At 40.3% G+C, this 26,246-nt stretch overlaps 1 protein-coding gene across 5 annotated transcripts in view; it reads left to right on the top strand.

The window, feature by feature from the left end:
- The first annotated feature begins 244 nt into the window (after positions 1–244).
- LOC122550602 (coiled-coil domain-containing protein 81-like) overlaps positions 245–26,246 on the top strand; it is a 104,845-nt gene continuing 78,843 nt past the window's right edge. For 2 of the 5 annotated variants that reach the window (XM_087988039.1, XM_043691570.2), the window contains exons 1-4: positions 5,395–6,171; positions 6,449–6,510; positions 6,896–7,049; positions 9,518–9,774. In XM_087988039.1, the coding sequence (XP_087844165.1) occupies positions 6,093–6,171; positions 6,449–6,510; positions 6,896–7,049; positions 9,518–9,774 (552 nt within the window). In that variant the 5' untranslated portion in view covers positions 5,395–6,092. Of the gene's footprint in view, positions 1,638–5,391; positions 6,172–6,448; positions 6,511–6,895; positions 7,050–9,517; positions 9,775–26,246 lie in introns of those variants that run through there. The other 3 variants (XM_043691572.2, XM_087988041.1, XM_087988038.1) reach the window with 3 other exon arrangements.

The raw sequence follows: 26,246 nt of genomic DNA, 5'->3' as shown, positions 1-26,246 counted from the left end.
GAAGAGGTGGAGGCTGGTACAATTGCAACATTTAAAAGGCATCTAGATGGGTATAAGAATAGGAAGGGTTTGGAGGGATTATGGGCTGGGTGCTGGTAGTGGGGAATTAGATTAGATTGGGATATCTGGTCGGCATGGATGAGTTGGACCAAAGAGTCTGTGTCCATGCTGTACATCTCTATGACTCTATTCTCAGTCCAGTGTTCTTAGAGTATGAACTGACTGGTGAAAAACATTGTCCAGTGTAAAGTAACATGCCAAGATTTTCAGTTAGCCGTGTTAAGTCTATGGGCTATTTCTCAAGGTAACGATTTACCTTCACCAGAAGCTCTCATTTTTAGAACACTGATCTACACAATCCTTCTGTCACATAATCACATGCATGATAGAAAATGGTACCACAGCATGATTGATAAGCATGCAGATAGATTTCCTGATTTTAACAAGGATAAAGCATCAGAGTTCAAGATCTTTGTGGAAAGATACTATGCATTGTGTCCAGCCCATTCATGTGATGTTGTCACAAGCATCTGTCAAATGCCATGGCTAAAAAGACCTGTATTATACATGATCAACAGTCAACAATGCAAGGTGTTGACCCTGAGACTGAGATTATCATACCAACAGCAACTAAAATGAAAAATACACATCCACCCATAATGACACAGTAAAGCTACACAGTTGAGTTATGATAACTGTATAAGAAATAGATCTGGTTGTATTGTATGTTTGCCAATACATTATCCTAATGTGCAGAGATAATGTATCTATGTGCATCCTTGTACATATTTATCAGAACAGGTTTTCATTCTTTAAAAGGAAAAATCTATTATTGCACAGATTTCAGAAAGACACTAAACCTTTAAGACAAAGGATCTTATCTCATATCGTCAGATAAGCAGTCAGTTTGTTAGTTAACCAGTCAGCTTTGTATATAATGTAACGGTAACATAGGTAAGCAATTGCAAGGTTTGTGAAGGTTTGTAGCTCAGGTTGAGATTTAGGGTGTAGGTTTGCTCGCTGAGCTGTAGGTTTGATATCCAGACGTTTTGTTACCTGGCTAGGTAAAATGGAATCCTAGTAGCACACAAACCTACCAACACTCTCAAACAAAAACTAACAAACTTAAAAGACCCAGTACATCCCATGGACAAAACCAACGTCATCTACAAAATTCCATGCAAGGACTGCCACAAACACTACATAGGACAAACAGGAAGAAAGTTAGCCATCAGGATACACGAACACCAGCTAGCCACAAAAAGACACGACCCTCTCTCCCTCGTAGCCTTACACACGGATGAAAAAAAACACCATTTCGACTGCAACAACACGTCTATCCTGGGACAGGCTAAGCAAAGGCATGCCAGAGAATTCCTAGAGGCCTGGCACACCAACCACAACACCATAAACAAACACGTAGATCTAGATGCCATCTACCAACCCCTCAGAAAACGAACAGGAAATGACATAACCACAAACCCCAGGAACGCCATCCAGGAGAAAGATATAAATAGAAAGCAGGAGACAACAGCTTCGCTTCACTTGGAGGTCGCCACTGATGATGTTACCTGGCCAGGTAACGAAATGTCTGGATATCAAACCTCCAGCTCAGCGAGCAAACCTACACCCTATAGGTAAGCAAAGAATGCAAACTATATTTATGGTCTGCATTTAAAGTCACTCCATTTTGTGTTGTTTTGCTTTAATGTTAAGATATTTGGACCAGAAATCTCATTGAGCATTGTTAGATTACATATATTTACAATAGTACATAATATACATTATCTGACCCAATACTGACTCATTTTGGTGCAACTTTTCCTTCTCTCCAAAATGTGGCCTCTCCCTGAGATGCATGACCACTCTGCGATCTGCACTAGAGACTTCCCACTTATCAAGCCCCACCCATCTGCTGGAGCTGCAACCTGTCCACAGCTGCCATTCCAGGACAAATCTGGCCATGATGGAACTGCTTCTTTTGGTCAGCAGGACATCAACCATTTTTGATCTCCGGAGCCAACTTCCAGCTTACAACAATGGGTGACTTCAGAGCACAGGATTCTAACCCTCTACGCTGGGTGGTACTATAAGTAGGAGAAAGTGAGGACCGCAGATGCTGGAGATCAGAGCTGAAAAATGTGTTGCTCGAAAAGCGCAGCAGGTCAGGCAGCATCAAAGGAGAATCGATGGTTCAGGCTGATGCTGCCTTTTTCCAGCAAGACATTTTTCAGCTCTGGTACTAAGTGAAATGTTCCATTTGATGGTGATTTATTTATTGTCTGCTTTTTACAGTGAATAATATAGTAAAATACAATGAATTCAGACCCATTTTGAATAGTTTCAAGAATGAAAAGCATAAAAGATAAAACTGAAAGAGAGTGCAGAGCCCTGAACATCCTCCACTGCCTTGCTGCCGTGTACACCAGACCCACCAGAATTGGCGTTGCCATTCATTAAGTGTCATTGCTCCACTGTGGGCCCACCTCGCTGCCACTGATGCTGGGTCCTCTGCTGCTGCCTCAATGATGCCAGGAGCCCTGGCTCTGAGCATACCACGACAGTCGCAGCCTCATCAAAGCTTGGACTCCCTTCTCTGGACCAGCTGCAAACAGGAATCCCTGGCTCCCCTGCCAGACAGGACATCCACTGCCATCTCACCAAGAAGTCTGCTCCTGTTGTCCTCCACTGAGATGTCACCTTGCCTGTGCCGCCATCTTGAAAAAATCCACTGCTGCCATTGCTCTGATTGCTGGAGGTGCCTTTGGCGCTATTGCTGCCACCAACACCAAATGCCAGGAGAAGGTCCCTGCTGTTGCTGCCATTGCCCCTGCCACCACACCTTACCACCTTAGGAGATATGTCTGCCACCATCTCCAACCACCAAGGGAATCGCAATTCTGTTTGTTTGTAGGATCTTCAGACCTATAGGTAGATTTAAAAGAACATTATTAGTAATTTTTACAGACTTAGAATTTAGGTATAAAAGCATGGAATGGCTATAAGAAATATTAGAATAAGATCTGCTGTCAGGAACTGTCATAGAGTCCCAGTGTTGATGTCATTTTCAATGAGATCTTTTATTCTATGGAGACATTTTAAAATTTATTTTAATTTAACCAATTTTTTTTACCAATTCTAGAAATATAATTATTTAAAATACTATATTTCAACTTGGTGTACAGGTATAATATTTTAAGTTTCTTTTTGCTTAGGAAAACTGCGTGAGCTAACTCCTGCTTTTGTGTTAATTCCTATGAGAATCAACATTCCCCGTAAAGTTTTAATGTTGCAATTTTCAGAAATGCAGCCCCAACTTTAAATGAGGATAACCTGTACATAAACCCTTAACAAATGTCATGATATCTGCCTTAACAAGAACCCATTCTTCATGGTATCTGCTAAGTGGGTTAACTTATTGGAAATCATTGAGGCCATATCACATTGGTAGTAGTGTTTTACCCTAAGGAAGCCACATCATTGTGTACTGAAAGCATTAGTCTTGAACTCTGCATTACTTGTCCTCTGACATTATCACAATGCCTTCTCTTCCATTTCCTCAGCATCTTGTCAAAACACAAATGTATGAACCATGGAACCAATCTACAGAACCTTCACCATACCAATTCCAAGGCAGGATATCCTTCCCTAAAAATGGAGGCCAAAACTGTGCACAGTACTGCAGGTTTGGTGTCATCAGAGTCCTCTACAGTTTTGACAGTAATTTTTTATATTTGTACTGCAGTCCCCTTTTAGTAAAGGCCACCCTCCCATTTGTCTTTATTTATTTTAAATGCATACTAACTTAGTGTTCCTTGGATAAGTGCAACCTTTTTTTATATGAACACACATGGATACATAACTGATTGGCAGACAGGAAGCGATGAATAGCAATAAATTTTGCTGAATGATAGGCAGTGATTAATGGGGTACCATAGGCATCAGTGTTTGTATCCCAGTTAATTATAACATATATTAATGATTTAGATGAGGGAACTAAGGAGAATATCCAGTCTTTTGTGTGTAGAAGTGCTTCCTAACATCTCTCCTGAATTGTCTCACCCTAATCCTCAGACAATGCCTCCTAGCTGTGGAATCTTCAAATAATAGAAATTGTTTGTTTTTATCTACCCTTTCTTTTCTATTAATATTGAGTTATAGAGATGTACAGCACAGAAACAGACCCTTCAGTCCAACTTGTCCATACTGACCAGATATCCTAAATTAATCTAGTCCCATTTGCCAGCACTTGACCCAGATCCCTCTAAACCCTTCCTATTCATATACCTATCCAGATGCCTTTTAAATGTTATATCAGCCTCCACCACTTCCTCTGGCAGCTCATTCCGTTTAAGCACCACCCTTTGTGTGAAAAAGTTGCCCCTTAGCTCCCTTTTAAATCTTTCCCTTCTCACCCTAAACCTATGCCCTCCAGTTCTGGACTCCCCACCCTAGGGGAAAGACCCTGTCCATTTACCCTATTCATGCCCTTTATGATTTTATAAACCTCTATAAGGTCACCCCTCAGTCCCCGATGATCTGGGATAACAGCCGCAGCCTATTCAGCCTCTCCCTATAGCTCAAATCCTCCAACCCTGGCAATAACCTTGTAAATCTTTATTTTGAAGAATTCTAGAGAAAAAAAGGCCTAATTTGTATGATCTCATAACCTAACCCCTGCAGTCCAGGTTCATTCTTAGAAACTTGTATTGTACTCCCTCCAAGGCCAGTATATCCTTTCTAAGGTGGGGTGATCAGCTCAGTTCACAGTACTCCATGTGGAGACTAACCAGGCTTGGGTAGAATGCAGCTGTTCCTATTTGTTAAAGAGTCAGTAATGTGGGTGCATAATTTTAAAGTGAAGGGAAGGAGATCTGGAGTAGATTCAAGGAAAATAGGCTGATAACTTGAACATTGACGTATTTCTGAACTGGGAGCCAACATTGCCAGTGTTGGGTGAATGGTACTTTGTGAAAATATGTGCCTGGGCAACAGAACTCTGGAGATCTCCCACTTATTGAAGATGGAAAATGAGAGGCTGTAGAAAAGTGCAACTTCAAGCCTACAGCTATTAAAAGCATTAGTGTGGATTTCACTAGATTACTTTACAGTGTGGAAACAGGCCCTTTGGCCCAACACATCCACACCGACCCGGCGAAGCGCAACCCACCCATACCCCTCCATTTACCCCTTACCTAACACTACGGACAATTTAGCATGGCCAACTTTGGATGATGGGAGAAAACCGGAGCACCCGGAGAAAACCCACACAGACACGGGGAGAATATGCAAACTCCTGAGACGGGAATTGAACCCGGGTCTCTGGCGCTGTGAGGCAGCAGTGCGAACCACTGTGCCGCCTGGCTGGGTATATGAATATGAAGGGTTTAGAGGGATCTGGGTCAAGTGCTGGTAAATGGGACTAGATCTCAGCAGGATAAGAGCTGAGGCAGGTGCACTATCAGCTAATGCTCGGGCAATAGAAATAACCACTCTTAAGAAGGGCACGATATGCACTAGTCCGAAAGAAGAGCATAAACTGAAACAGTGATTGGACCCAAAACGTCGTCAATTCTGATTTCTCTCCATAGATGCTGCCTGGGTTTTTCCAATAATTTTTGTTTTTGTTTCTGATTTCCAGCATCTGCAATTCTTTAATTTTGTTTTAAATGAGAATAGACTGGCTTGGCCTCGGACGCTGAGAAAACAGCTCGGGGAAAGCCCTCCAGGACATAAATAGTCTCTCTTTTTTTCTTGTGGTCCCGAAGACCCTTGCCTGTCTGTATGACCAGCTTATCGAAGAGTCTTTATTGGTTGATGTTGTGATGACGGCCCGTCAATGGTGGTGGCGGCAAATTCAAAGGGTAAGATGGGGGCGGCACGCGACTGAAAGTCCCGGAGCGTTCCACTGCCGCGCGTGAGAGTTCCGCCCCCGCGCGGCCTGCCGCTGACACGGATGACGTCACACTAGGTAACCGAGTCGGGGTGAAAGGTCGCCGGTCGCGTCTTAGCAACGGCGCTGCAGTAAGTCTCTGCCCAGGGAGTGGGAGAAAGCAGTGACTTTGGGGCAATATCACATCAATCAAGCAGCAATGTTGGACACCGTACAGTACGCCATCGAGGAAATCGGTAGAAACTACTTCCTAACACTCTCCAACCTGACGGATGACGGTAAAAATCTGCTCAATAATACTTAATTGAAATGATTAGTCGCTCAGTCCCTGACTCCTATTTTTACTGACATCTGTTGTACGACCATTAATTGTTGCCTTTGAAACGAATTAATTTATCTTTCTGGAGCGAGTGAGGCATAATCGGGGAGTTTATCTAGTGTTCATAATACTTTAGTATTCATGATATTATGGGTCGGCCGAATTCTAGGAGCTTCAACTGTCTTCACCTGTGAACTTGTTTTACTGGTTATTTTCACCCCTTGTTTTCTCACCAGACATTGTCAACATATGGGCAAATGTTTCTGCTTTTGTGGATCGGCACATGTCCCTCCAGAAGGTAAAGAGTACCCTGCCTGTAAAAAAACAAACACCGAAGTCGCGGAGTAAACTTGTTAATGAACGGAAACACTAGCCAGGCGCTAAAATTACATCTTTGAAAAGGCAATATATTCTGTTTTCATTGCTCGTCAGAATAATTTATACGGAAAACTTACAGTACGTTGGCTTATGTTTCCTTCCGGTATAAACACTTATTGTTGGCTAAAGTAAAATTTGCAAATATTTAAGTAAAAGTTATGGTATAAGGCGCGAATAACTTTCCAAATCATAACGCATCAGAAAGCGACGGAACTTTAACAATATTTGAATGAAAATAATGTATTTGCGCTCAGTAACAAAATCGCGGTTAAGAGTATACATTTCTTTTATATCGTTTATTTCAGGGAGTACATATATTAGGCTTGGGGACCTTTACATTTTCACAGCAAAAGCTGGATGTCGGCCATAAATTAATTTTACTTCAGAGGCCAGTATTTGTGATGTCTGAAAAATTGGTACAGATCCATGGATTATCCTATACAAAACAACACGTATCAGGTAACAAGTTGTCTAATTTTATAGTGAACAAATGTATGCCAAATAATATATACGTTAGAATTATTAAAACATATGATTAATTATACAATATAATTTTTGCAAAATCTTTAAATGTGAGAAGGCGGAACATTGCGGGGGGCGTGTGAGGAGGAGGTATGTGTGTGAGGAAGTGCAGATTCTTTTAAGAGGGAACTAGATCACGCATAAGGTAAAAAGGAATGGAAGATAACGTGAAGATGTATTGCAGAAGGTTTGTATCAACATATATACTGCACTGAATATTTGGGCTAAATGGCTGTTTCTGTGCAGTAACTACTATTTTCAGTAAGTACATAATTCTGTCTTTTTCATGACAACATGAAGGCTCCTTTTGTGCAGCAATATTATTTACACATTTCTTAAGAGTGGCAATATAAGTTACAAATGACAGGATAAGTAACTATGGCATCATACAAGTTTGTTTTGTATACCTTTCAAATTAATGCTGACAGCTTCAACACCAAAAATCAATATATTTTCATGCGGCATTGCTCAATAGTTTCTGTGTTCAGAATTTAAAATGAAAGATGTTAATTTTAGTTATAAAGTCACTGAGTTCTTTTATATGTTTGTTAGAGTGGAATATTTTACTCGAAGAGTGTGGTGCTGGAAAAGCACAGCTGATGAGCAGGAGAATTGACGTTTCAAGCATCCTGGACTACACCTCCTCCTGTAAAAACACTTACTCCCAATTCCTCTGCCTCCGCCACATCTGCTCCCAGGAGGATCAATTGCACCTTAGAACATCCCAGATGGCGTCCTTCTTCAAAGACCGCTATTTCCCCTCCCATGTGGTCGATGATACTCTCCAGCACATCTGCTCTACTTTCCATACCTTCGCCTTTGAACCCCACACCCCTCCAATCACAACAAGGACAGAACTCTCCCGGTCCTCACCTTCCACCCCATCAACCTCCAGACACACTTCATCATCCTCCGCCATTTCCATCACCTACAAACAAACCCCCCCGCCACCAGGGATTTGTTTCCCTCCCCACCCTTATCTACGTTCCAATGAGACCATTCCCCCCACGACTCCCTTGTTAGGTCTGCGTCCCCCACCAACTCACCCTCCACTCCTGGCACCTTCCCTTGCCACTGCAAGAAGTGCAAAACCTGTGCCCACACTTACCCCTTTATCTCCGTCCAAGGCCCCAAAGGATTCTTCCACATCTGACAGAGATTTACCTGTACCTCTACAAATGTCATCTACTGTGTCCATTGTTCCTGATGTGGTCTCCTGCATATTGGGGAGACAGGACGCCAACTTACAAAACATTTCAGAGAACATCTCTGGGACACATGCACTAAACAACCTCACTGCCTTGTGGCCAAACACTTTAACTCCTCCTCCCACTCCTCCAAGGACATGCAAGTCCTGGGCGTCCTCCACCACCAAACCTTAACCACCCGATGCCTGGAGGAAGAAGGCATCATCTTTGGTCCTTAGGACCCTCCAACCACACAGGATCAATGTCGATTTCACCAGTTTCCTCATTCTCTTCCCCCCATCTTATCCCAATCCAGCCTTCCGACTTGGCAGCACCCTCTTGAACTGTGCTACCTGTCCATCCTCCTTGCCATCTATCCACTCCACCCTCCTCTTCGACCTATCACGTGCACCCCCACCTTCATTTACCTATTGCATTCTCAGCTACCTTAACCCCCCCCCATCACCACCCCCCTCCCTTTTATGTCTCAGCCTCCTTGGGCCACAAACCTCATTCCTGAAGAAGGACTTGTGTTCAAAATGTCGATTCTCCTTGCTTGCTGCTTGACTGGCTGTGCTTTTCCAGCACCACACTCTTCGACTCTGATCTCCAGCATCTGCAGTCCTCACTTTCTCCTAAATATTTTGCTGTATATCACAGATTTCCAGATCTATGGTTCACTATCAGGGGTTGGTAATTTTAATACAAATTTTAACACTAATTTTGATCAAGTTGTGAAAGGGCTAAAAAGGGGTAAAGTTGATTTTTTACTGTAATTATTTCTAAATTTTTTTCTGTTCTATTAATTTTGTCTTTTTTTCCTATACTAGATTGAAGTAACTTAATTTCTTCAAATGCATACTTTGACCATAAACTATGTGACACAATGTATGATTTCTGGGGATAATGAGGGTTAACTTAGCCAAGTCATTAATATGTATGTGTGCAACCTTAAATAGGTGTCAGTGAAAACTGTGAAGAGCAAACAAAAGCACCTTAGTATTCTTATGTAAAGCAATGCAAAATCTTTTTAAAAAATGTTTTAAACCTGTAACCTGTTTACAGTCTCAACTTATCATCTAGTATATTGTTTGACAATATTGGTGGTAAAATTTGTGATTAGAGGTCACAAATATCAAATAAATCTATCAGTGAATTTCTCTTATCTAAGATTTGTCCAAATTTTATAGGTTCCTTTTTTCATTTATTTTTCTGTAGGTGACGTACCTATTGTTGAACTAAATTTTACATTCCTGGCTCTGGAGAGCCCGTATGATCGGGATACAGTTGAAGGATGTGTCAAAGAAACTCTGCAGATCATGTATCGTTACATTGCCAGTAACCGTAATGTGCATTTCACTTTTAAAGATATTGGAGTGCTAACGATACGAAATAACAAGATCAAAATGAAGTTTTATAGAGAATTTCTTAATGCTATGGATGGTAGTGGAAGTTTAGTGAAAGCTCTTTCAAATGTAAGTACACCAAGTGTTTTGGAAAACCAAACTTATAAAAATAATTTTATGTGATTGTTTAACACATTGTAGTCACTATGAAGTGAAGAAAAAAAGTGTATGAGAAGCAAAAGTGGCTTCCAGCAACTTACTTTTACTAGATGCCAATAAAATGGCTTCTTTTTTCAGCACAAGGCAAAATTAAATAGTTTTCAGAAATAGTACTTTCTTCACATGGAATCTTCTTAATTTTCCATTGTCTGTTCTTCTCAAGATAAAGGATGTCAGTCCTAAGAATGAAATACCTTTACACGTTTGGGTCCCGGTGTTAACCTTACATGCTTTGTTGTCAGTATAACCCAGACCAAAAGTAAAGTCTGTTTACACTAGCCTGACAATGCATTTCTCTGAACTGCAGATGAGCTTTTTAAAATTATATTGTACTCTTAATTTTAAGTATCTAAAACTGTAATATTTGATTTAATTGTACTTTTACTTTTTTTGTCACCTGTTCTTCTCACACTAAAAGGCACATGTCTTCATTTCAGTTGTTGTTGGATTCCTGCAAATTTCAACTTCAAGTGAATTAGTTTAAATGAAGTCTAAATTCCCATAGGAATCAATGTTAAAACTGGAATTAGGCACCGTCAGACATTCCTAACTTGGAAAACCCAGTGCACACATTGAAATACTGTACTGTACATGCGCAGTGCCATGCACTTTTTAGCTGAAGAAAAGCTGAAAAGAAATCATTAAATATAAAAGAAATAACTTGTTTAAGTATTTTAGGACTTGCCTCAAAAAAGAAAACTAAAACCTTAAGTTGAAATGCTTAACATATCTAAGTACTTACATTCATTAATAAAACAAACTGGAATCTTTAAAACAAAATACATTTAAAATGTTAAAGAAAGTAACATACAGCCAATATAAATGTAAAAAAGATAATACTCACTGGCTGCCTGGTTTTCAATTGATTGGGTACCATCTTGTGGCAGATATTGGTCAATGCGAGTAGTTGCTGGAGACATATCAACGCTTCAATGTGAGCAGAAAATGGGAATGAGATGAAGAGGAGTCAGCTGAAGTCCTGGTGATGTCAACAGACCCTGTGTACTTTAAAAGTAGGAATAGGTGTGAAAACAGGAGCTGGGGATCATAGGACTTCAGGACTGAGAGTTTAAGTAGGATTGGGAAAGGACATGTTCTGATCCTAACATTGCTGAGGAAAATACTGTGTGTGCACTTGAACGTGCAGACCACAGAACATGAAATCTGTGACAGACAAACTTACAGTGATCGTTGCAACTTTGTATTTTTTTAATGAGTGATGTTAAGACATACAACATTGACTGAGACTTTCTGTATTTCTGGATGTTCTGCCACCTTTCCAAAGCTCTATTCCCTTCATGAACCTGTTTCCTGTAACATCTAATACTTCCTTACATTGATACCTATCCATTCCCTGCTTTTTCCCTTTTCTCATTATCACCTTCTCCTAATGTTTTCCTCCCTCCTTCAGTTTTAGATCACTTTGATCCAATTATCTCCCAACCCAACTTGACTTTCATAGTTTTAAGTTCCTGTGTTCAACACTTCTAAAATGTTGTCACATGTTTTTCTTAGCTTTTTGAAAATATCTGTCCTGCTGATTGTGCAATCGTTGGGTACCTGTGGAGGAAGGTTTGCATTTATCTTATTCAAAAAGGTGTTGAAGAAATTATTGAACTTTGAATATTGGCTTTTAATTTTCAAAGTAACACTTTAATACTCAATATTAAGATACATTTTAAATATAATTATTTCTGGCATTGGATGGCCCGTTGACTTTACCATTGACTTCTCAAGATGCCTAAAGCTACTGACTGCCCTTTTCTGATCATTTTACATTCTTGGATCTATCTATGGTATTAGCTCTACTCCTTGACCTCATTCCTATTGTTCAAGTTGTCCTCTGAATTCAGGTTCATGGGATATTAGCTTGTTTGTACACGATCAGAGGATGACTCGGATGGGTCAGCATAGGTTATCCATTAATCCAGACCAAAAGGAAATTGAATGATTTACAGCAGGCTTGACTGAAACACAAGACACTGGGCCTGTGGCTTGCAGAGATATCTAATAGTTTGACAGCAGTGTGTTGTTGGAGGATTGCCAGGAGAAATGAAGGAGGTGTGTGGTCAGACCTATGAAGATCCTAGAAAATGCTGGAAACACTTTGAGGCAGCATCTGGAGAGTGGAATTTGTGTTACAGTTTTGGTGAAATGGGTTACCTGTTTTTAAAAAAAATCAAACTTGGTTACTAACTAAAAGAAAGGAACTAGAAGATTTCACATTTATACAAAAACTTACTGTACAAAAGTTAAGCAAAGCAAGTATAGTTAACTTAATTTTACATACATTTTGTAAACACTTATGTTTTAAACCTGAAACCTCAACAGCATACTCTCCATTTACATTCTTATTTCCATCCAGGTGTTCCCCTATACTTTATAGGATTTTGAGGCTTTTTCTCTTTCTCTGGGATAAAAGCAAGAAACGCAATAGCTCTCAGGAGCTCAATTTGTTTCTCTTCTGTATTCCCACTATTCAAGATATGAGATATCTTAGAAGAAACCGTCCAACTCTCCTTTGATGACCTTTGAGTTGAACAAAGAAGCCTAGGGTTTCTTGTGGGGATGGAGGAGTACTGCGGCCCCTACAAAGAAGATACCTTTGTCCAATGGTGCCATTAATACCTAAAGTGACAAATATCCTGACAGCTTCAGGTAGCTATCCCTGCAACATCATCAGAAGATCTGATTAAATCTCTTACTGGTGGGTAAGAATCTTGCTTAATTGACCCTGCACTGGATATCCATCAACTGGGTAAAATTAAAATTGTTTCTATTATCTAATTATATAATGAGATCTACTACCTACATATATGCATGTTTTCTCTGATGTATAATGCTATACTGTTCTCAACTATTTATTTCAGCAACTATAGGTGAAGAAGAGTTCTCAGTTTAGATTGATATGGAGGCAGTCTATGTGTTAGGGTTTCTTACAGTATGTTCTTTCATACGTCTGATCTTTATTTATGTCATACATCTTAATGAAGTGATTATGTACGCTATGTTGATTATATGTTTCCTAAAATGTAATGATAGTTTCTCCATATACTAACGTTCAGTTCACTATGATGATACAGGTGTCCCACATCTGTTAAAAGTTTCCTCCAAATTTTGCTGTTATTTTATAATTGCTTTTCCTGTCCACTTTGTTTTATTCGATCTACCTGGTGACAGTCCATATGTTGTGTAGAAAGATAGGTTCTATCACAGCGATGTTAGCCTCAAACCATTCAGAATTTTCCATTCATGTTTCCCATGTATTGAGAGTACTGGTACTATAGATGGTTTCTCAAAATGTGTTCTGCACTCTATGTGAAAACCGGGAGAATCTTTTCAACTGAGTTGCTGTTAGTTTAAATCTGAGTAGGCAGTAATATTGACATTGATACAAGACAGCTTTTCTACTCTGAATGAAAACATTTCAAGGCTTGCATTCTCAACCTAGTGTATACAAAGGGGTGATTTGTATCACAGCACAGTCAGATAGCTGTGTATGTTGACAGTGCGATTGAAAGAGTCAGATCCTGCTGGTGCCAATGGCCTGATCTTAGATGTCTCTAAAAGATGCTGTGGTATGAATAGTTATGAAATAATGTATCAGTTACATAAAGCTCATGATAGCAGTAAAGCTCAAGTAGTCTCTATCCATTTTCATTTATCTTTCCCAGGCCATCATGTATGAAGCAGGAGAACCATGTGTCATGCTCCATACCCTCCAGTTGAAATCCTCCAATAGGTGATGATGTTGTAACATAGAAATTTTCTGATACTAATGTCAAGATCCTCATAGAACACAACTTTTGTTTTTGCAGTGGACCAGTGTTAGAGGGTTAGTTGTCCCTATTTGAGTTGAGGCAAATAAAGCGAACACTTGCAGAATTTCTATTTTTAAACACAGTGATTTCCATACAGAAAGCCTATATATTCCTCATATATTTCCTCCGAATGCTTCTCCTAACAGATGTTTTACTTTCAATGATCTGCTCTCATGAGCCTGGTATGTAAATGTTTAACCTATTACATTCCATGTTGGTCCCAACTACAGGTAGTTCTTCTATAATGCTATTGTTGCATTCTAGAAAAACCTTGCTTAATAGAAAATTGCTTAATATAAATAATGAGGCCTGTGGAAAAATGGGGTTGGGACAGACCAGCAAAAAAAATTACTCATTATCACTCAAAAATCACCCAAAAGTCTAACACAAAGAATAGCACAGCCTCAATGAAGGCATAAATCATATTTATAAACAAAACAAATAGTGAATTTAACACAGTATGTTTTAAAAATATTATTAAGGCGGGGCAGATGGTCATCATGGTGAGTTAGGTAGTCTCTCTCATTCTTGTTCAGCGAGCTATATCACATATTCTTTCTTTATGGTCAGAACGCTTTATAATATCTAGCTTCACTTCTGCTATTATAGTCTTTCTTTTGCATTCACCACCCCAATTTTATCACCAGGATGCTTCTTGCTAACATTCTTGTCACTATGCCCCTCCATTTTTTTCCAAAAAAAAGGGGATAATCTAGGAGTATTGTACCTTTCCAGGAAGCTGCTATCTGTACAGTACCTCTTACAGAAAGCTGCTGTCTTGGCAGCTGACACTGACACAGGTGCAGAACAGCATGAAGACCGACGCTGACATCAGCGCATGCGCAGAATGACGCAAAGTTTGTCGCGGACATTGGCGCATGCGCAGAACGAAACATGTGAAACAATCACTGCTGGAATCGTGCTATTGCAAACAGAGGTATGTGATCTCGAAACTTCCATTGTTTTAATTCATCAGTGACATTATAAGCAAATCACGCTGTCAGAAAGCGCGTTATGCGAGAACTGCCTGTATCAACATGCATTGTCGACCAGCTGCAGTTTGTTTATCCGATTCATGCACATGGTGCTGAAACACAGCTTCACAATCAAAGAACTGGCACCTTCTGTCTTCGTATTGTTTCATTTCTACATCTGGTGTCATGGATTTTGTCCACTTGTTGATCGTGACTCTAAATGCCAAGCAGCTCTTGAAGTAGATGGACTATGGTGGGTTAGTACTTTACTAGTCACAGGCAATGTGATTTGAAATGGGTGGTAGCTGAATTGTGGGGTGCAATGGTCCCTTATACCATAAACTGCAGTTCCTGTGCTGTAGGACTACCGTTTTGGCAGTCTGCAATAAACAGGGATGATCTCTTCAGGCCACAAGTTTGGACAAAATCTTTTGAGACCCTGGGCAGTGTCCTGCTGTAGACAGCAACACCCCCACTCCACCCCCCCTCACCACACCTCCCCTATTCTCTCTAGTTAGTTTAAAGGAATTCAAAACGCCACGTTTGGCACTCCCCTGGTTGCGGGAATTGCTAGAAAGGTGACATGTTTAAACATGTTGCAACTGTACAAAACACACTTGACGTATTGCGTACAGTTCTGATCGCTGCATGATAGGAAGGATGTGGAAGCATTGGAAAGGGTGCAGAGGAGATTTACCAGGATGTTGCCTGGTATGGAGGGAGGGTTTTATGAGGAAAGGTTGAGGGACTTAGAGAGAAGAGGGTTGAGAGGTGACCTAATAGAGACATCGAAGATGAACAGAGGATTAGAGAGGGTGGACAGTGAGAGCCTTTTTCTTCGGATGGTGATGGCTAGCATGAGGGGCCATAACTTTAAATTGAGGGGTGATAGATATAGGATAGATGTCAGAGATGGATTCTCTACTCAGAGAGTAATAAGGGTGTGGGACGCCCTGTCTGCAACAATAGTAAACTTGCCAACTTTAGGGCATTTAAATGCTCATTGGATAAACATATGGATGGTAATGGAATAGTGTAGGTTAGATGGGCTTCAGATTGATTTCACAGTCAGCGCAACATCAAGGGCTGAAGGGCCTGTACTATGCTGTAATGTTCTATGTTCTATCAGTACACCTTTGGGTACTACTTCATATTTTTGACCAGTTTGCTCTCTTAGCTTTTAATTCTCCTGAAGTATCTGGAAGGCAGTGGAGCTATTCACCCATGGCCAGGAGTTGGTTCATGAGTGGTAGGATGTATCCATGTACAGTGGGCTTTTACACTGCATCCCTGTGGGCCAAACCGCCTCCAAGTTCTTTCAAAAGAAAAACATAAAGTGCTCAGAACTGGCAATTTTGAAGAAGAGTTATTCTGATCTTTCACTCTACTTCTCTCTCTACAGATGCTGTCAGAGCTGATGAGTTTCTCCAATACTTTTTATTTTTATTTCAGATCTCTGCTGCAGAGCGTTCTCAAAGGGGAGTGTGAGCAGCCAGATGCCATTGTGCACGTTGGCGCAAATGACATAGGTAGAAATAGGAAGTGATCGTAGAGAGCGAGGAAAAACATTTAAAACCAACACCTCGACGGTGATAATTTCCAGATTTACTTCAGTGCCATGTGCTAGTGAGGATAAGAACAGGAGGACATGGCAGATGAATAAGTGGCTAAAGAATTGGTGCAGGGAGCAGAGATTCAGATTTTTAGATCATTGGGATCTTTTCTGGGGCAGAGGTGACCTGATCAAGAGGGACTGTTTGCACCTGAACTGGAAGGGGAAATCAATATCTTGGCGGCTGGGTTTGCTAGTGCTACAAGGAAGGGTTTAAACTAGATTGGCAGGGGGTGGGATCCTCAACAGCAGAGAGGCAACCCCAAGGCTGGAAGGAGATACAGTAATCAGAAATGACAAGTTGACAGGTTGGGGAGTGGGGAATGCCTGTTGGATTAAATTAAATCTATTTCAATGCAAGAGGGCTGGCCGGTAAGGCAAATGAATTCAGGGCATGGCTTGGTACATGGGACTGGGAAATTTAAGACATTACAGAAACATGCCTAAGGAAGGGACAGGACTGGCAGCTTAATGTGCCAGGACACAGCTGCTTTACCCAGAACAGAAGTGGTGGAAAGAGAGGAGGGGGAATTGCACTTTCGATTAACATGAGTATCATAGCAGTACTCAGAGATGAAATAACTTAAGGATCATCCACTGAGGTTTTGTGGGTGGAGCTAAGAAATAAGAAGGGGATGGTGACATTATTAATGTTGTACTATAGGCCGCCAAATGTTAATGGAAATTAGAGGAACAAATGTGCAGAGAGATTTGGCAGACTTACAGGAGCAATAGGGTTGTCATAGTAATGGATTTTAAATTTCTGAACATAGACTGGGCTTGCCAGAGCGTTAAGGGCTTAGATGGGATGGAATTTGTCAAGTGTGTTCAAGAAAGTTTTCTCAAGCAGTACGTGGAGGGTCCTACTCAGGAGGGGCAAAACTCAACCTACTCCTGGAAATTAGGGCAGGACAGGTGACTGAGGTGACAGTGGAGGAGCACTTTGGGACCAGTAACCATAGTTCTATTAATTTTTTAATTCTTATGTAGAGGGACAAAACTGGTCCACAGGTTCAAGTTCTAAATTGGGGCAAGGCAAATTTTGATGGAATTAGACAGGAGCTTGCAGGCGTTAATTGGCGTAGTTTCTTTGAAGGCAAAGGCACCTCCGGAAAGTGAAAGGCCTTTAAAAGTGAGATGTCTATACTTCAAGGTCCATGTGTTCCAATGAGGGTGAAGGGCAAGATTGGCAGGAATAGGGAACCCTGGATGACAAAAGATATTGAAGCTTTGACCAGACAAAAAGGAGGAGGCATGGCTCAGGTGGGATCTAGGGGATACAGGAGTTTACTGAGAAAGGAAATCAGGAGGGTGAAAAGGGAGCAAGAGGTAGCCTTGGCTGAGAAGATAAGAATGAATCCAAAGAAGTTCTTTAAATATATTAAAAATAATAACTGGAATAAGAAAATAAGACCCCTCAAGGACAAAAGTGGATATGCATGTGTGGAATCACTAGAGGTGGGAGAGGTCCTCAATGAATATTTCCCCTCTGTGCCTACCATGGAGAAAGACAGAAAGACTTGGGAACTTGGGGAAGTTAGTGGTGATATCTTGGGCAGTCCATATCACAGTTGAAGAGGTGTTTGGTGTATTAGAATGTATGAAGGTGGATAAATCTCCTGGTCCTGACTACATATATCCAAGAACCCTGTAAGAAGCTAGAGAACAAATTGCAGGGCCCCGGCTGATATTTTTGCATTTTTATTAGTCACAGGTGAAGTCCTGGAAAACTGGAGGATAGTGAATGTTGTGCCCTTATTCAAGTAGGAATGCAAAGAAAAGCCTGGGAACATTGCTGTTTGTTATCTATTACCAATAATTTGGGTGAGAATGTACAAGGCATGATTAGTAAGTTTGTAAATTACACTAAATTACGCAGTATTCATCGGAAATTGCAGCAGGACCTTGGATCACCTGGAGAAGTAGGCCAAGAAATGGCAAATGGAGTTTAATACAGTTAAGTATGAGGTCTTGCATTTTGGAAAATCTAATCAAGCTAGGAGTTTCATGGTAAATGATAGGGCCTTAAGGAGTATAGTGGAAAGAGACCATGAAATTCAAGTACACAGTTCTCTGAAAGTGGAGTCATAGGTAGACAGGACAGTGAAGAAGACTTTTAGCACACTGGCCTTCATCAGTTAAGGCATTGAATATAGAAGTTGGGAAGTTATATTTCAGTTGTACAGAAATTTGGTGAGGCCGCACTTCAAGTATTGTGTTCCATTTTGGTCACCTTGCCACAGTAACGATGTTATTAAACTGGAAAGTGTGCAGACGAAATTTATAAGGATGTTGCCAGGCCTCTAGGGTCTGAGTTGCAGGAAGAGGTTGGACAAGCTAGGACTTTTTTCTTTAGAGCTCAGGAGACTGAGGGAGGATTTTATAGATGCGTATAAGGTCATGAGAGATATGGATAAGGTGAATGCATGCAGTCCTTTTCCCAGACTTAGGGAATTGAGGACTAGAGGGGATCAGTTTAAGGTTAGAGGGGAAAGAATAAAAGGGAACCCGAGGGGCAACGTTTTTACTCAGAGGGTAGTATGCATATATGGAATAAGTTGCCAGTGGAAGTGGTTGAGGCAGGTACATTAACAGCATTCAAAAGGCGTTTGGACAAATACATGGATATGAAAGGTGTAGAAGGATATGGATCAAGGGCAGATAAATGGGGTTAGCATTGATGGACATTTTGGTTGGTACAGACCAGTTTGGGCTGAAGGGCCTGTCTCTGTCCTGTAGGATTTTGTGACACTACGACTCCAGGATATTTTGCCTTTACCGATGTTACTCTGCATCTTTAACCTGGGGCCATGTGGACTGACAAGGAGAGAGACATTTGACTTTCTTTTTCATTTGTCCTGCTGACCAGATTGAAAGTTGAAAATGAGAAGCAAACTAGCACACAAAGTGGACAGCATGCTTGATGACTTCACCCCCACACTAGATGCATCACTTTAACTTGTTTGGCATTGGACATGAATAGCATGACTTTTTATCATTTTGTAAATCACATCCATGTGGAAAAATTGCAAACCTCACCAATTGGGCAGTAATATGAAGAAGCACGTGGTGTATCTGTTATGGAACCTGCTTGGTTTTCATTGCAATAACTTTCAAGCAAGATTTATAAAAAAGATTAAAATATATAAGACTCAAATTTCACTTTTGACAATTCTGGAAACAGTTTGTGACCTGCCAGCTGCAAGTGGAACTACCCATAAAGTTGGTGAACCCTCTACATTTCTCTGATTTTGCATAGCCACAATTGACTCTGGGCTGAATGTGTGCTCCAAGCGCTACTGGCATCCCCTATATAATGCAGGAGGGAGAGGAGTGTTTTGATAAAGCCATGTGCTCCATGCAGCCTTTGCCTTTTAAAATACGATGCTTATAAAAGGTAGACTACTGAGAATCCACATTGGAACACTGAAACATATAAGGTTGTGTGCAATGCCAAGGGAAAAACCTCCCTGCTTTAGTGATGCTGCTTGGGATAATAAATGATTGGAGAGATTGAGTTTTGGAAGGAAGCAGAAAGAGATCAAAAATTGAGCCCTGCTGGAGATGGGATATCACCGTAAGGGTGGCTAATGCTCAGAATGTGGTACTGAGGACATGACAACAGTACTGAAAAAATATAATAATCCAGTCAGTTTGTCAGATTGAATGAATGCATTTGCACACTTCATCTCCCAACCACTTCTCATATTGCTTAATGCACACGCCCGATCACTTAGCAACCAGCATCTCCTGACATTCACACCTAGTATCAGCAATACTACATCTCCCCTGTATGTTCCTTCCAGGTATGCTAGTTGTGCATATGCCACTACATACTTCCTCAAAGCCACAGCTATTCAGCAATGATACATCACTATCTAATTACATTTACACAGAGTTGTGTACATTCAGCGATCTCTCTTGCAGGAGCAGGTGACTCACGAAAAGTCAGCTAGTGTGCATACTCTCCAGAGAGTGAAGTTGCAGACGTGTGCTGCTGAAGGGAACCAGTACTAGGAACACATTGAAAACACTGATGAAAATGCACACCATGATTTTTGGTTCATTGACTGGCCTACCTGTTATCCTCTAGTAGCTGGAAAGGAGCATGAAGGAGTCTGGCTCCACTGTGCACAAAGCATTACTCAGAGCTAGGCACTAAGCCTTTTGACTGTGGAAGTGCTGGGATCTCCATGGCAATACTTCCCAATAACCCATTATGAGATATATACTAGCCACTGAGCGTTTGCTGCAACACATACAGAAGCTTTCCATTGCCTCAGTGCTGTAGCAGAAGTGCAGTCAAACGTCATGAGATCTTTACCTATTGCTGAACAGGCACAAAACAGTTGCCCTGTGAATGTACAATTTAGTGCTCTATTGGACATGCGAAGTACTCACAGCAGTCAAATAATTTGTGTTCCAAAAAATTATAAAGCTTGTTTAAATATCACCCCAAAGGATCTACGTGAGGGCAATGACACCATCAAGCTTAAATCTGTGGTCTTCTCTCAGGATGATAAGATTCATGCTCCCACCACTGTCACTCCACTAGTGCCCTTGCTGTTCATTTTTAGGCATTCAGCTGAGTCCGCTGCCACCAATGTCAAAGGGATAAAGCCCAGTCTTGGACACATCAAGGCTTACAGCTGCTTGAGGAGATCCTGACTAGTGATCTGCACTGTTGTCTACAGCCATACTGAAGTAATACTATGTAGGAATATTAGTCAGGCAGTGGACAAGATGATTATTCCTGTATTTTAATTTGAATCTTCAATGTGTTGTTAGGTAAAGTTGTTGGTGAAAATTTTTGCTTTCGGCCTTAATTAATTATGATGACAAAAAGGTTTTTGTGACCAAGACTCTGATACAGAGTGTTTGGGACGGTGAAGTTCATTTCAACTGAATTTGAGTTTTGCAAAGCAGTTGTTCCCATTCTGTTCAGTTGCATGCAATGGATATGGTCTCCTCCCCTTCTCCTGGTAGCCAGATTCCAGGACCTACCTTTGTACCCTCGTAATTTCACGGTTATAGAGGATATAGTAAACCACCACAAGTATAGATTCTACGTGGGTGTGTATGATAGAAACTCCTTTGAGCAATTAAAGCAGCAAGATATATTACTAAGCAGTCTGATAATGTGCTCCACATTGTTATGCATGGCTATGTAGGTTTCATGCAAGGCTTTGTTATGTTTTTTTTGTGGGATGCTGGTTGGGGCCATGTGACAATGTTATCACTTTAACAAAGTTATTTTGTCCTTGGTTTTTTTCAAGAGAGGTTGTAAAGCCAGTGGTGCCAAATGTCTGGGCTATGGCGGGGGAGTGGTCAGTTCTCTCAGTTCAGGATTTTCCGAGTTTGGTTTAGCTGTAACAATGAGACTACTTGCAGTGGAGAAAGCAGAACAAAAAGAAAAGGAGAAGAAGGCCCTAGCAGAAGAAAGGGAGAAAGTGAGAGAGGAAAGGAAGAAAGAGAGAGAGAGTTTGAACTTCATAAATTGGCATTTAGGAAAGTCTGCTTAAAGGATAGACTTGGAGGTGTTGGCGTTGGACTGGGGTGGACACAGTTAAAAATCACACACACAACAGGTTTAGTTGGAAACACTAGCTTTCTAAGCGCTGCTTCTTCCTCATGTGATTGTAGAGAATAAGATCATAAGACACAGAATTCATAGCCAAATGAGTACATGTCATGGAGATGTGATGATACATTAAACAATTTTAGATCAAGTCTTTCATCTTTTAGAATGGAATGTGTTGGTTTCTGTTCTTTGATATGTAAATCATAAAACTTCTTTTAAATTACAAAGGGAAATTGTCACTCGAGAAGGTGAAGATCATAAGATAATGTATCACAGGGTAAAAAGGAAACCTGTGAAGAGGAAAGAGAAGTTAAAAAGCTTCGGTGTTTTCACTGCAATAAAGTAGGCCTCATGAAATCACAGAGTTGATGGTTCAGAAAAAGCACTAAGAAGACAGATGCAGGAAAAAAGGATAAGCCAGTGAATTTTGTTGAATTGGTAAAAGAAAGCACAGTGGAAGTTAAAAAGCTACACCAGAATGTACAATCTGTTCAGGTTGGTTAAGGAGGACGTGCCTGATCGTCTTAAACCATTTACTTGTGAAGGTACGGTTTACTCGCATAGGCCAGGAGCATGAGGTAAAGAGGTTACAGCATTAAGAGATATGAGATCATGCCAATCTTTGATGTTGTGAGATGAGGAGGTATTTAATTCAGAAGGACTGCTGCCAGAAAAAGCGCAAGTAACAGGAATTCACAGTGAAACAACAAGTGTTTAATTATGTAGAGTGAGGTTAGAGTGTCCAGTGAGAAGTGTGGTAGGAATACTGGAAGAACTCTTGGATCCAGGAATTCAATTTGTTCTTGATAATAATATAGCTGGGTCACAGTTAGGAGTGCTGCCTACTATGGTTGAAAAGCCAGTGGAAAATCAGGCAACTGAAGTATTACAGGAAGTGTATCCTAGGACTTTTCCTGACTCTATGGTAACGAGGTCACAAAGTCACCAGTTGACATAGGAGGAGAAATTAAAGAATACAGATAAGGAATTTGAAGTAGAATTATGGGAGACCACGTTTGATCAAATGGTTGAGGCAAAACATGAACAGGAAGCAGACAAGAAATCAAAAACATGCAATTTTTAAAATGGAAATAAAGTATTAGCGTTACTTCCAGTGATAGGTGAAACTTTAAAAGCAAGGATTAGTGGACCTTATCAAGTCAAAAAGAGATTGAGCAAGGTAAACTATTTGATAAGGACTCCAGACAGAAAGAAATCTCACAGGTATGTCATGTGAATATGCTCAAAAGGTATTTTGATAGGGAAGGAAAGCAAAACAAAAATGTGTTACTGGTTACAACATAGAGTGAAGAACCAAGTTCAGAGGATTTTGAATTAGACATTCTTCAAATTAAATTGGACAATGAGAAAGTTGTCAAAACTTGGGATATATTATTGAGTTACCTTTCAGAGGAAAATCAAAATGATCTGGGGAGTTATGTGGAAATAAGCTGGGAAGTACTAATCTAATTATGCATAAGGTAGATATAGGAAATGCTCTTCCAATAAAACAACATCTTTATAGACTTAACCCTCTAAAGTTGGCACAGGTTCAAAAAGAGATTGAGTGCATGCTCCAATTTGACATAATTGAAGTGAGTTGCAGTGACTGGAGCTCACCCAAAGTAATAGTGTCAAAGTCAGATAGTATCCAGTGGTTATGTGTAGACTATCGTAAAGTCAATGCAGTTACAAAGTCTGATTCCTATACGATTTCTTTTATTTTTTTTAAGTTAGTTAGACTTACTCAGAGGATACTAGTAGGTACCTTTATCCGAAACAGCAAAGACAACTTTGGTTTTTATTACTTCAACTGGACTGTATCATTTTAAAGTCATGCCATTTGGTATGAAAAATTTGCTAGCTGCATTTCAAAGAATAACTATTGAAGTCATTTCTGGATTACCCAATTGTGTGGTATTCATCGATGACCTGGTGATTTTTAGTCACACATGGAAGGAAGATTTGCAGCATTTATCAGAATTATTTGATCGACTTCAGGTAATAAACTAAGAGTGAATTCGCCAAAGCCTAAGTCACGTTCTCGGGCCATGTTATCAGAATGGACAGATGGATCCATGGAATGTGAAAACAAAGGTTATTGGGGAGTTTTCCATACCATTGACGAAGAGAGGACTACTATGATTCCTGGGATTGAGTAGGTTTTATCAGAAACTTGTACCAAATTTTAGCAATGTGGCTACTCCACTCACTGAATTACTGAAGAAAAGCAAGAAGTTTCCGTGGACAGCAGACTGTCAAAAGGTATTTGACAGCCTGAAAACTGTGTTAACCACTGCCCCAGCTAATACGCCAAATTACGCAAAGCCATTCAAGGGGATTATCGGTGCAAGTGATGTGGGTGTTGGTGCTGCATTCTTATCAGAAGATGAGAGGATTTAAAGACCTATTGGATATTTCTCCAAGAAATTGTACATTAATCAACAGAAATATTTGACAATTGAGAAGAAGACTTTGAGTTTGGTGTTGGCGTTATATCACTTCAACATTTATGTTCCCTGTAATGTGTCTCAGACACATCATATATACTGATCATAATCCGCCAAAGGTTTTGGAGAAATTTAAGGACAAAAGTTCCAGGCTGTTTATATGGAGCTCATTGTTACAGCCATTCAATTTGAAAATTATACATGTGCAGGATGAGAAAACTTAATTGCTAACACATTTTTGAGATTTGGATGAAAAACAGAGACATTCAGTAGCAGGAGTAACAGATTGAAATACAATGTAGTAGTGCATGTTTGCATGGTTATAGTCAATGCAATGTATGTATTGTAATGTAGTAACAGAGTAAAACTAAGGGGTTTTAAAATGAAGCCATCTTTGTATATTGATTATTCATTTTTTTAAGGGGGGAGGTGTGACAATGCTCTCACTTTAACAAGGTTATTTTGTCCTTTTTTTTTTCAATAGAGGTCATAAAGGCAGAGGTTCTGGAATGTCTGGGCAAGAACCTAGTTTAACACTGGCAGGGGAGTGATCAGTTCTCCCAGTTCAGGATTTTTCTAGTTTGGTTTAGCCGTAATAGTGAGAAGCTGATTGCAATGGAAAAAGGTTCCAAAATCCCCCAGATGGTTCCTGACTGGCTTTCTCTCTGAAATCTCTTTGGAATTTGTTTCCTCCTGCCTGTAAGAACCTAAATTTGAATTTACATTTTGCCAAGGGTTGTGTTTATGGGATGTTGCACGAATTGGAACAGCTCCTTAGTTCAGTTGTTGTATTGAGTCAGTTGAGTTTTCAAATAGTTAAGTTATTCTAAATTCTGTTTTCTTATGTTTGTGTTTCAACTATAATGTTTAAATAAATTCTGTTTAGCTTAAAGTTGAGTGGTTTGACCAGATGCATTCACACCTGGGATATCCACTTCACGTCTGCCTTTACATCTGGGATATCCACTTCACATCGGTCTGGGCTACATTTTTAACATATTTTAACATATTTTGAGGGGGATCTGGCCTGGTTCATAACAGCCATAATGGAAGGTCCAGCCATTGTAGCTAAGCAGTCATCCTTTAGTGCGTCCTAGAGACCTCTGGCTGTCAGTATTACAGACTGACATAGAGTGCAAGCAATGCAGATGTATTTATCATAGCAGACAATCATTAAGATGAACTTCTTGGAGTAGCCATAAACCAACTGCATATTGAGAGTGAGTGAGAGAGAGGGAGAGTGTGGAAGCCTTTATAATTGTGATATGATTCCTTGTTGCTATTGGGGTGGGGCGCACAGATTGCCTGACAATCCTTGTGAACCCATGTGGCTTTTATTTTTCATGATCCCTCCTTAGGGACAAGCGTTCAAAGTCTCCTTTCTGTGCAGTGCTTCCTTGACCTCTCTGATGCTTCTATGCAGGGCAAATGACAATATGTTGCATTTATTACTTGCATTCAACTGCAATGATCCTGTGGGTAGATTGGGCAAAAGTTGACAGTTGTAATGTAGTATGGGAAAGTTACAAGTTGTCCACTTGAGTAGGAAGAATAGAGAAAGAATTTTTTTTATTGAAGAGAAACTGTAGAAGGGTATGGATCAGAGAAATCTGAGTGTCCTTCCACAAGAGTTAGAAAAGGTTGGCTTGCAAAAAGTTAGTATTCAAACAAGTAATTAGAAAGGCAAACAGAACGTTGATACTTATTGCAAGAGTTGGAACATCTTACTATAACTGTTCAGACATTGATGAGCCAGCTTCTGGAGTACTGGTTATAGGTTTGGTTTCCTTCCTTAAAGACAGATATAACTGCATCGGAAGTAGTCAACAGAAGGTTCATTTAGCCGATTACTCGGATGAAGGAGTTGTCTTATGAGGAAAGGTTAAGAAGGTTGGGACTAAAGCTATCGGAGTTTAGAAGAATATGAGGTGGTCTTATTGAAAT

The sequence above is a fragment of the Chiloscyllium plagiosum genome, unplaced genomic scaffold (genome assembly GCF_037043375.1).
Source record: "Chiloscyllium plagiosum isolate Xiang-an unplaced genomic scaffold, Cpla_swu_hap1 HiC_scaffold_6, whole genome shotgun sequence".
NCBI lineage: Eukaryota > Metazoa > Chordata > Chondrichthyes > Orectolobiformes > Hemiscylliidae > Chiloscyllium > Chiloscyllium plagiosum.
The sequence above is the reverse complement of the archived record's forward strand: the minus strand, read 5'-3'. Positions and strand labels throughout refer to the sequence as shown.